This window comes from Cimex lectularius, unplaced genomic scaffold (assembly GCF_000648675.2).
Source record: "Cimex lectularius strain Harlan isolate CLEC.00 unplaced genomic scaffold, Clec_2.1 scaffold33, whole genome shotgun sequence".
NCBI classification, from domain to species: Eukaryota; Metazoa; Arthropoda; class Insecta; order Hemiptera; family Cimicidae; genus Cimex; species Cimex lectularius.
The window spans coordinates 421,554-434,118 of NW_019392683.1; the positions used below are offsets into that span (position 1 = coordinate 421,554).

Below are 12,565 nucleotides of genomic sequence, written 5' to 3' on the forward strand. Positions count from 1 at the left end.
CAAAAAGTACAAATGGGGTGATCGAGACGTTGAAGTCGAAGATTACATCAATAGAAAATACAAGAAGGTTCTGTGGATTGGCGCTCTTTATCCGAGAGTGGACGGGTTTTACTTTTATTTAACCATTTTCCATGCAATCTTTTTGACAGTTGGTGAATGGTTTTTGATATCTAGCATGGCAATTTCGATCTTTTATTGCACGGACAACATGGTTTTCGCAATGAGGTTCGTTAGATTGGGGTCTTTGTGCATCGCCATTAACTTGTGCATGTGGGGCATGTTGATGGAACGAGGCAGAGTGACGGAAGTGATGAGATTGCTCATTGACAAATATTACAATTATGAAGAAGACACTGTTCCAAAAGGATTAGAGGCTATTAAAAAAGAAAGAAGAAGCCGGATGAAGTACACGCTGATGGTCCCTGTTTACGGTTTGTACACAGGCATTCACATTTTCGTCCTTCCTCTGTTTTCCTTTCAAGATTTAAAACTGCCCGAGGATATTTTCGATACGAAATCTATATTTCCAACGTGGAGTCTGGACCCGAACAGCATTTGGGCCCGCTTGATGTTTCTACTGTTCTTCGTCTCATTCATAGCTCATCTCCTTTTCGAAGCGACCGGAGGGTTCTTTCTATTAGTCCAACTTTTTGAATCACTCATCGGACAGTTACAAGTTCTTATTCTATCTCTAGGAAGACTAGAAGAAAGGGCTGAAGCGCATTTTAACAAAACGAGAAAGAAAGATAACACTTGGTCGAGGGAGGATTCTTTCAGCCATTGTCTTAAACAAAATATTCAACATCATCTGTTGTTATACGAGTACAGAATTTATTTAATATTTTTATTTGTAAGGAACAGTAATAAAATTAGTATTGAATTTCAGGTTCAGGGAATCATTGGAGAAGCTTATTTCAAATACATTGATATCACTCTTATTCAATGCAACAGCAATTTTGGCTGCTAACGCCTTTCTTTTAGCGGTAATTAATTGTTTAGTTTTTAACATGAAATACTTGGTCCACAGGAAAAAAACTTATAAACATAACACAAACACTATTTCAATTTAAAAATTTCTATAGCCCTATAACCCAAAATATTGTCTATATTTCTAAAAATTGACAATACATTCTATGTTTCAAGTCTTATATAATTGATACTCGATAGTCATTTTATACTAGCCTAACGGGCATCTAACTGGTATATTTTAGGCCAGAAGGTGCCATGTGTTGACCAGTGCTCGTGTTTCTTTACCTGCCAGATCTCTTTTTCTTAACATTTACCCTATGCAACGCCATGCGACGCTACTCGATGCTACCGGGCGCTTTGCCACGTTTTCGTAGGGTGTGCACATCTATGCGAAGTCGAGCGCACGTCACGTACAGTCACACAGCGTGTATCACAAATCAGTATCACAATCGCATCTACTCTTTTGTTCTTAATGCACAATTTTGAGCAAAACCTTGTAATAAATTGATAGTTAAATCTTATGAGCACAACCATGTAATAAACTTAATTGTTTTAAATATATTCCGGTGTTTTGATCAATTTTCTGCCTAACCACCATAATTAAATAATTTTTATAAAAACTCATGAATTGTTGATCTCGTTTAATTTCGGTTATATTAAAATAAGAATGTTGTAGTTAATATAACGACAAAATTACATATACATAGTTTGAAATAAACTACAAAAAATAAGAGCTTCCTGTTCTGACGCTACTCGACGAAAATGGTGTAATTGTACGAGCAAAACCATGAAATAAATTGTTAGTTAAATTTAATTTTAAATAAGGATATTCCGGTGTTTTGAAAAAAATTTCCGCCAAAACATCATAATTAAATAATTTTTATAAAAAGTAATAAATTTTTGATCTCGGTTAATTTGGTTTATATTAAAATAAGTTCGATGTAATTAATATACAAAGTTAATATACAAAATTACATGTACGTAGTTTGAAATAAACTACAACAAATGTAAGTGTCCTGTTCTGACGCTACTCGACAAAAATAGTGTGTATGAGCAAAACCATGAAATAAATTGTTAGTTACATTTTATGAGAAAAACCGTCTAATAAGGTATTAGTTAAATTCATTATATCAAAAAATGGTATTCCGATGTTTTGATCAATTTTCTACCAAACCAATTTCATTTAAAAAAATGAATTTTCGATCTCGGTTAATTTGGTTTATATTGAAATAAGTTTGTTGTAATTAATACACAAAGTTAATATACAAATTAATACACAAAATTACATACTTAGTTTGAAATAAACAACAAAAAATGTAAGTGTCCTGTTCTGACGCTACTCGACAAAAATAGTGTGTATGAGCAAAACCATGAAATAAATTGTTGGTTAAATTTTATGAGGAAAACCGTCTAATAAATTATTAGTTAAATTCATTATTTCAAAAAATGGTATTCCGATGTTTTGATCAATTTTCTACAAAAATATTAAAATTAATTTAAAAAAATCAAAACATGAATTTTTTATCTCGGTTAATTTGGTTTATATTAATATAACGACAATGTAGTTTGAATAAAAATATGATTGTCTGGTTCTTTTGTCTTCGCCTGTACTCGATGCGACCAGACGAAAATGGACAGTGGGGATCGCAGAGTGTAGAGTAGGGTAGCATAGCATAGCATCGGGCATATGTGCACGGGGTAATACAACCTCGTGGAAAATTGGACTTTGGATTTGCGTCGGGTGTGTTCCCGGCTAAACCCTTTGATTTTACTCTATTATTTATGTGTGGTGTTTAGTGACCGTTACTGAATGATTATTTGGAGGTCGTGAGATGTGGTCTGTTGTGACGTAGGATTTAGAAAAACATTTTCTTTATCGTGCCAACGTTTCGATCTTTATTGAGAACTTCATGGCTCAAAGTGTGTTTTCGGTGTAGATGTGTCATTCTTGTGTGTCGTACTGAGAGAGCGTACAAAAACATTTTCATGGAAAAAACACTTTGAGCGCTGAAGATGATCTCAATAAAGTTCGAAATATTGGCACGATAAAGAAAATGTTTTTTTAAAACCTACGCTACACCAGACCGTATCTCCCGACCACCAAATAATTTTTTAGTTATATTTTGGTTTTTTAGAATCAAGAGGACCATCTCACGAGAATATTGTCGGTAGTTGGGCTTATTACTGAAGGGTACTTCATATTTGCCTACAACCGGTACGGTCAACTCATCATCGACGAGGCAATATTGACACTACTGACCGCAATACAATGACGTATAAAAAAAATCAAGTTAAATTTTATTTCAGAGCGAAAGATTACAATTCGCCGTTTACAATTTGAATTGGTTCAACTTAAACCCAACGCAGAAGAAGATGGTAAGCATAATGCAAGTTATGACACAAAGAAAACCGATGCGGTTGGCCCTGGCTGGAGGTCTGATGGGCTTGGAACTCGTGAACTTTCTTCAGGTCAGTATTGAACCGATTCGTCTGAAAAAACGATAAATAATTTATATTTTTACAGATTGTGAAGACAACGTATTCTTTTATGAACTTTTTAATAGCTGTTTATTAATTACGTAGGGCAAGAATGCGGGAAAAATTTAGTTGATAAAAACATTCTCTCAATAAAACAAAATTAATCAAACAAAATATGTTATTCTATCCATCTCCTTCATCTATTTTTTCAATAAATATTTTATTTCTAACAAAAACATTGTGACAAATCATCCAATTTATCTTCTGAAGATGACAGGTGATAGTAAATATTATTCTGCTTTTAAAGTAAATGGAATCATTCAAGAAATAATGGATTATGGTTGTTACTACATTGCTTTTTGACCATCATGGTTCGATTTTTTTTTCCAGTTTCCACATATCACTAAAAAAGTTAGGTAACAGGCAGACGATTTAATAGTTGAGTGTTTATACAACCATTCATCAAAGTTTTTAAGGAAGAATTTAAAATTAATGTTAAAACTATGGGCTTTTGAATTAAGCGTTTTAACCAGGAGAAATTATCAATTGCTGTAATTTTGACATGTTCGAATTCCGTCAAGGAGGGTGTCCTGTAATTGAAATATGCTTTATAGTTATACTATGCTATAGTTATAGTTATAATATGCTAGTTGTATACCCTATATAGATATTAAAGGTGAGTTGATATATCGTAATTAGGTAGGGTGTAATTAGGTCCAAAATTCCAGAGATAAGAAAATTTTCTAATAACAAAACGTTTCAAAATAGGGCTGGTCATTATGACTACGTCGTACATAAAATATAGCAAATGACCACAAGGAGAACCGTAATCAAATCCCGTATATGCCCAGTGTTGCAAAAACGCAACGTACAATTTTTTAAAATATAATTTTCTTTTTCTTTCCATTAAATGTTATTTCGGGTTCTATTTTTAGCTTTACCCTTAGGGCGGGATGTACTCAAACGAAATATGACTCATTTGCTTTTCGGTTTTATTGGCAACCCTCATTTGTGTTGTGTATTCCAAATTGAACGTTCTTGAAGGAGAAATGTCTCAAGAAAAGTAAGTTTTTCTATTACAATATTACTTTTTTTTTACATGCAACGTTATTTTGGTTTTTCTTTATACTGTTAAAAATAACTGTGTGCAAAATTTAAAAAAAGTCTAATTACGGATATTTGGCGTCTAATGTCAGTGTTGCGTTTGCGCAACACCGGTCACTTATACTAAATTGTATTTTCTCTTCCTTTGAGATTTATTTATTTTTCTGTTTCCCATTTTTCACTACCCTTTTCTTATATTATTATATAATTTTTATCTTATCTTTTCACAGTTTATTATATTATCTTATCTAATCTCAGTATCTTATATACTAGTACTACTTATATACATTATTATTTCCTTTCTTTTTTATTAGAAAGTGTTATATTGCCCACGAGCCACTGTGTATTTTACGTGCCCATAAAAGATATAGCTATTATGAAAATAGAACCTAGAGATTCATATCAGTCTTGTATAAAAAAAAACTCATCAATTCTACTGTGCCGGTGGAACGATAACTCGGTGGTAACAGTAATTTCGAATTGTCAAACAGGCACTCCGCAACGCCAGGCTCATAGATATTCCGCAGCTCATCAAAAAAAAATCCAGGTCCAACAAAGCAAATAATATAGTCTTACAACCAAAACATGGGGGGGGGTACTTACAGGATGGTTCAAAACGTTGCCACTTCCCGTACATCCATCAGGTCTAAAAAATGGTGGTGGCCCATATTTCTCTGGACCGTGGATGTGGCTCTACGGAATGCCTGGTTGTTATACAGAGCTTCTCCAGGAAAGACAGATTTTTTTTGTAGTTCAAGAGAAGTGTCGCGAATGAACTGCTTGAAAGATTCGGAAATGCACCTAAACGAACATGGTATTCGACATCGACTGTTATGAGCAGGATTTCATCGAGGACCCGATTCGACAAAATTGGGCATTTCCTAGGGACGAAAGAAGAACCCAATGTGGAGTATGTAAATCTACAACCATAAAACAATGTGTAAAATGCGGAATCGTATTGCACGAAAAATGTTTTCTTGAATTTCACCAAAACTTGACAATTGAAAAAAATGTGTAGTTACAAAAAAGACTGTTGTAAAAATATATATATATAATTATAAGGTTATTTTGATTCATGATGATTTTAATTTACCTATACTTCGAATATAATCCTAATTTCATACATATGTACAGGATAAAGTTAATAAGAAGAAATCAATTGACCGGTGTTGCGTTTTCCCAACACCCTAATTTGCATACTAAATGCCTAGCTATATTTTTTTTAAACATTTTTTATTGTTAAAAGGGGGAAAAAGAAAAGCTACCTAAAAGATAATTTCGAAATTCTTCAAAAAAAAAAAAAAAAATAGTGGGCATATACGCGCTAAAACCGAAAATGGCCCATTGGCTATACACGATATAAGACCCAAAATAAACTTTGGATCATTAATCTTGTCGAACTAAGCTCAACAAAAAGTTGTTATCCAAACACTAGGCAGAATATAAAGATCAGCAAACCTAAGCATCATAGGGGTAGTGAGAGCAACCAATACAAGTGCACTAGAAACTCTGCTAAACCGACCTCCACTGGAAACAGTCATAAAAGCAGAATCTAGGCAAACTCTTTTAGGCTCCAAAAACTACAAAAACAATAAAATCGGAAGGCAACTAAACAATTCGGCCATAAACCATAATAAAAAAAATCAGATACCCTTTCATAGAAATGGGGACTGACTACATAATCCCGGAAACATTCTTTACAACTCATAAAGCCCTGTAAAGCACTGAAGAAGATCCAATACAATTCCGAACACTAGGCAAAGATTTAAAATTAAAAATATTTTATTTGACCACGTTCCTGATAACAACGTGAAGATTTCCTGATAACGTTATAAGTCTCTAGAAAGGAGAGGAAGAACGGCATCAGATACAATGATATGGTAGACAGATGGGTCCAAAACAAACGGAGGCACCGGATCGGGTGTTTTCTGTACAAGCTCAAAATAAGAGCATTTAGACTGATTAGAGAAGTACATTTCGGTCTTTCAAACAAAAATACATGCCATTAATGCATGTGCCCTAGAAAATCTTAAAAGAGGAACTGGCAAAAAATGCTCATAAGATCGGAGAGCCAAGCAGATATTAAAGCATTAGCATGTAAAAAATCAAATCAAAATTATTCAGTGATTCCCTACTTTCGTGGTCCGCTTGACCAATTAATACATGACAATTAATTAAGGCTTTTAGTTGAGATGAAAAACGTTAATGGCACGAGCGGGATTCGAACCCACGATCTTCGGCTTGATACGCCGCTGCTCTACCACTTGTGCTATCGTGACCTCGATCCACTCGGACACCAACTTCCTATCTCAACCCGACCTTTTGAGTTTTCCCTCCTTTTTGCCATTTTTCAAATGTCGTGTAATCGGTTTTGATTCTCGACGACAATTGAAATGGCGACGGAGAGCTTTAATGAAGTGTACTTTATTTTTTTAAATCATTAATTCACTACTTTCGTGGTCCGCTTGACCAATTAATACATGACAATTAATTAAGGCTTTTAGTTGAGATGAAAAAAAGTTAATGGCACAAGGGGGATCTAGCCGAAGATCGTGGGTTCGAATCCCGTAACCAAGATTGGCAAAAGCACTGCTGCAATTGGAGAGGGCCAAACTCAGAGGGGTGGTTGGACTACTAACCGGTCACTGGCGTCTGAGAAAACATCTAGACAACATGGGCATATACAATGATGATCCCATCGGCAGATTATGTAATGAGAAAGAGGAAACAGCCACCCATATCATCTTCGCAATAACCTAGGGAATGAAATTTTAGTAGTAGCAACCAAAAACTAATAATTCTGAGAATAAAGATTGAGCGGATTACACTGCACAAGGAAGTACAATAAGGGGGAAGACTGCAGTGCTTGGGGAGTATAAGCCCCGTTCTACCCTTCTGAACGGCTCCGATTGCCGGGGTCTTGTTAATTTTGCTCGGAAAGCCTGGTTTTACAGATATGAATATATTGGAATGTAGGGAATTAATATTCTGTTCGTCTTATTTTGTTACCTTTTTTGCTCTCGCAGGTAATACATATAATTTGTACTTTGTATGGTTCTAAATGCGAATTCTGTTTGCCGGTGGGGGACCCTTTGCGAGTTGGAATCCTTGTTTTGGTCCTTTGAAGTGTCATTTTTATTATTTTTCATGTTTATCGCATTTCAATCTTGTAATTTGAAAATCCTGTAAATAATTGTAACCACTGAAGTTGATATTGTAAATTCTCCTTTTCTTATAATTACATAATTATGTATATTCTTGAAATAGTAATGCACTCCGAACTCTGGCTGACGGTGTTAATACCATGCCATAATAATACTGTGTTTTTTAATTTTAACTCTAAATTTCTTTCATTTTGTAAATAAAGTATATCTATTTATCTATCTAAAATCGTACTAATCTTTTCGAAAACTATCTATTATATTTAAAAAAATTAATAATTAGAAACTTTATTCTTGTTCTCAAAAATTTTATCCTGTGGCTGAAGTTTGGAAATAAAACATCGAGTTTGATTTTACACTGTCGACCGAACATTTTTTTATATATTTTATTTATAGACTTATTGTATTTATGATATTCTGTATGTTATACTGGAATATTGCATTTTTAATGTTAAGAATTACATTTTTAAATCTAGTACTTTTTCTTAGAAAATCTGGTTTTATTAATTTATTATTTGAAGCGTATATTTAATTATTTTCTACTTTGAAGTTTCACACGTTCTAAATTACATTTCGTTGTTGTTGTGTACAATCGTTTGCAATAAAAGTTTAATTAATAGAAAATAACAATTTTCGCATCGTTAATATTAAAACCAGGATGAGGCAAAATTTTGCCCCCGCCCCCAATAAATAAAAACGCCAATCATATCCAAAATAAAGACGTCTTTTCCCGTCCTTGCTTCCTTTTCATTGATAATCTCGTACTAAATACATTTCAAAACTTTTATATCAAAATGTTTACCGAGTGGAAAATTGGATAAGCTAACTTATCAAAAAATGTATTGTACCGTTCAAATTCGTAGATAAAATGTCAATATTTCCCCAAAAAACCGAAAATTTTTGGTTTATTTAATTTATATTTATAGTTTAATTGGATTTGTCGTTTATATGTTTATAGGTTTAATTTACAGAAAATGCATGAATTATTAATCCAGTATTTTTAAGTAGTTCCACAGTATAGAAAATTAAAGAAACAAAATTCAAGAATTAATTACAAGTTTTGGGCACACTGCTATTTAATTTATGAGGTTTTTGTTGTAAATAACAGTGTTATTTGCAGCAGAGACCAAAACCGGTGATTTTTGATATCATTATTAAAGGAATAATATAACTAAATGGGTTCAAATTGGCTTCAGAAGTTCTAGTGAGATAGTAAATAAATACCCACGCGCAGTGAAGCCTAAGAATTTTGAAGTTGATATGAATAGTTAATCCAAATTAGTTTCAGAAGTTTTAGAAAAGTAGTAAATAATTTCGACATTGTCGTATTTCTCTGCTAGTCAACGACGAAATGCCGTTCAAAAACTATAAATGGAATGATCGAGACGCAGAAGTCCAAAATTACGTCAACAGATTTTATAAGAAGATTTTGTGGTTCGCTGGCATCTATCCGAGAGTGGACGGACTTTACTTGTACTTGACCGTTTTCCAAGTAGTCTACATTACCATTATAGAATGGTTTCTGCTATTCGTCATGGCCGTTTCAATAGTTTATTCCACGGGCAACATAATTTTCGCTATGAAGTTCATAAGGTTGGGCTCTTTGTGCATAGCCATGAACTTGTACATGATCACCGCCGGAGCGAGAAGAGGCAGGCTGACAGAAATGGTAAGACTACAACTAGACAACTTTTTCGACTATGAGGAAGATATTCCGGACGATGTAGAAACCATAAAAGAAGGAGGAAGAAAACGTATGAAATTGTTATTGTTAATCCCGATTTACGGCGTTATCAACAGTCTGATTAAATATTTAATTGTTCCGATATTCCTATCGAAAAATAACGCAGTGAAGAAAAACGATGCTTTAGATAACGGAGCCGTTATGCCGACTTGGAGCCCAGACCCGAACAGTGTACTTGTCCGAGTGGCAATGCTTATATTTATCGTTTCTTTCATAGCCCATCTTCTTTTCGTGATGGTTGGAGGTTTTTTCTTGGTGGTCCAATTATTTGAATCCTTAATACAACAACTACAATTTCTTAATCTCTCTATAAGTAGATTAAATGAAAGGGTTGAAACGCATTTTAAGAAAATCAGAAAAAACAATGAGAACTGGACAATAGAGGATTCTTTCGATCATTGTATCAAACAGAACATAAAACACCACTTGATATTACACAGGTATATGTTTTATTTATGTAGTATTAATGAACGCAATTAAATAAAGAGTTGCAGGTACAGATCATCCTTGGAAAACTACATATCGCTCCCTTTGCTAGCACTTTTTACAACGTCGGTAACAATTGTGGCAGCTAATATCTTTCTTATAGTGGTAAATTATATCTTTCTACATCATATTATTTATTTTCAATATCATTTTTAAGGAAATTATATCGGAATTGAAAAAAAAAAGTGAAATCATATCATCTATATAACAATGATTATTCGGAAATCGTGAGATGCGGTCTGGTGTGATGTAAGTTTCAGAAAAAATTTTCTTTATCATGCCAACATTTCGATATTTACTGAGATCATCTTCAGAGCCTGGGATTAACGAACATTGATTAAAAAAAAAAACTTGTAGGATGTGGAAAAAAAGTGAATTTATACAATGCAAAAAATATTTTTTTTAAATAATTCAATCAAAGTATTTCTACTCACTCAAAGTGTTTGTTTTCTGCGTATTCAAATACTTTGATTGAATATAAAAAATATTTTTTGCGTTGTAAAAATTCAGTTTTTTCCATATCCGTTACATTTGTTAAATGTAAACAATGTTTGTAAATCCCAGGCTCTGAAGATGATGTCAATAAAGATGGAAACGTTGGCATGATAAAAAAAATGTTTTTCTGAAACCTACGTTACACCAGACTGCATCTCACGATTTTCGAATAATCATCGATTAACGGTCACTAATCACCACCCATATCTATATAACTATGATTATTCGGAAATCGTGGGATGCGGTCTGGTGTGATGTAGGTTTCAGAAAAATTTTTCTTTATCGTGCCAACGTTTCGATCTTTATTGAGATCATCTTCAGAGCCTGGGATTTACGAACATAGTTTAAATGTAACAAAACCATGTAGTTTGTGGAAAAAAGTGAATTTATACAATGCAAAAATTATTTTTTTTTTAAATTATTCAATCAAAGTATTTCTACTCACTCAACGTGTTTGTTTTCTGCGTATTCAAATACTTTGATTGAATATAAAAAATATTTTTTGCATTGTAAAAATTCAGTTTTTTCCACATCCTACATGTATTTGTTAAATGTAAACAATATTGTAAATCCCAGGCCCTGAAGATGATCTCAATAAAGATCGAAACGTTGGCATGATGAAGAAAATGTTTTTCTGAAACCTACGTTACACCAGACCGCATCTCACGATTTCCGAATAATCATCGATTAACGGTCACTAATCACCACACAAATCTATATATCGTTACAAATAGGCAGACTTAGCAAATTTTTTCACGTTGTTTGTTTTTAGACACAAGACGATAAACTAATATTATTTCTGTCGTTATCCACTTTCGTCTCCGATGCTTACTTTTTGATCTCTTACAACTTGTACGGACAAATCGTCGTTGACGAGGTGATAGCATGACTTATTTAATTGTTACATTATTAGATTAAACAGAATTTGAGGTTTTATATGGCAGAGTGAGAAAATACAATTTACAATTTATAATCTCAACTGGTTCAACTACACCAAAGGACAGAAAAAGATGATAAGCATAATGCAAGTAATGACCAGAAAACCTATGCACGTTTCTCTCGGAGGACTGATGAACATGGATCTGGTGAACTTTCTATCTGTACGTATTTAAAAAGAAAATTGTCCAAATTTATCAATAACACGATTATTTTTTACAGATTACCAAGGGAATCTATTCATTCATAAACTTTCTAATAACTATGAATTAACATAATCAGACTAAAAGAAGGAACAACATACACAATATTAATCACAGGATTTTTATCAGCACTGTAAAAGCACTTTTAATAAATACTGTTCTGCATTAATTTTATGTTTTTATACCAATCTTTATTTTGGTAAATCTTCGACGAGGTAATTGGATTTAATTGCAGGGCTCAATGTAAACGGAACTTGACTTTTTTACATTCCTCTGAGCATGAAAATGCAATTTACTTGTTACAGTCTCAACTGGTTTAACTAAACATAAAGATAGTAAACGATCCCAAGCATAATAAGGTAAGAACCAAAAACCCAAAGGGTTGTTATGGACCTTGTGCATTTTCTATCCGTATTAAAGAAGAAAATTTTTTTTATATATTGTTAATGTGATTTTTATTTCTTTACCCATAACGATGGCTACCCATTTGTTTATTACCTATCGCATAACTGTAAATGAAAACGACCAGAGTCGTAAAAGAAACAACATTCTTCTCGTACGTGTTTACCCATTAGAATTGTAATTAGAATCATAAAAATTTCTAAAATAAACTCTTGTCTACATTTTCTTTTTTTATTACAAACTTATCACCAAGAGTTATTATATTGCCATTAAAGTTTGTTTTAATATAATTTATTTATTCCATCGTCGTTTAAGGCGAAGTGGTGTGTTCTCCCCCTTGGGGAGAAAGGTATAGGATGGTTTAAAAGTATGGTGTAAAAGCAAGATCGAATCGATTGCTTGACCAAAGGATTTGTATGGTGGTTTTGGATAGTGAAATTAGAGTCGTAGTAAGTAGCTTTGACAGTTTGCCTGGAAGCTTTTTATTCGATGGATTGGATGCGCTTCATATTGGATAGCTTGGTGAAATCCCACAGTTCCACATTGCACGTCCAAGCTGATCGTGGTAATGTCTTGTTTAGTCCATT

At 33.3% G+C, this 12,565-nt stretch overlaps 1 protein-coding gene across 1 annotated transcript; it reads left to right on the top strand.

Annotated features, from left to right (window-relative positions):
• On the top strand, nucleotides 1-11,714 carry LOC106662571. The gene is made up of 8 exons (XM_014386763.2): nucleotides 1-822; nucleotides 887-983; nucleotides 3,105-3,209; nucleotides 3,277-3,438; nucleotides 9,943-10,047; nucleotides 11,210-11,314; nucleotides 11,382-11,537; nucleotides 11,596-11,714. The coding sequence occupies exons 1-8, from the start codon at nucleotides 176-178 to the stop codon at nucleotides 11,644-11,646; spliced, it is 1,428 nt and encodes a 475-aa protein (XP_014242249.1). The 5' UTR covers nucleotides 1-175; the 3' UTR covers nucleotides 11,647-11,714.
• The last annotated feature ends 851 nt before the right edge of the window (nucleotides 11,715-12,565 follow it).

What these genes read in the sequence shown, in the direction of transcription:
- LOC106662571 (XM_014386763.2), top strand. Translation starts at nt 176, where the DNA reads ATGGCAATTTCGATCTTTTATTGCACGGACAACATGGTTTTCGCAATG. An exon ending in CTAACGCCTTTCTTTTAGCG is followed by an intron (nt 984 to 3,104) that starts GTAATTAATTGT and finishes TTGGTTTTTTAG; the next exon opens with AATCAAGAGGACCATCTCAC. An exon ending in GTCAACTCATCATCGACGAG is followed by an intron (nt 3,210 to 3,276) that starts GCAATATTGACA and finishes ATTTTATTTCAG; the next exon opens with AGCGAAAGATTACAATTCGC.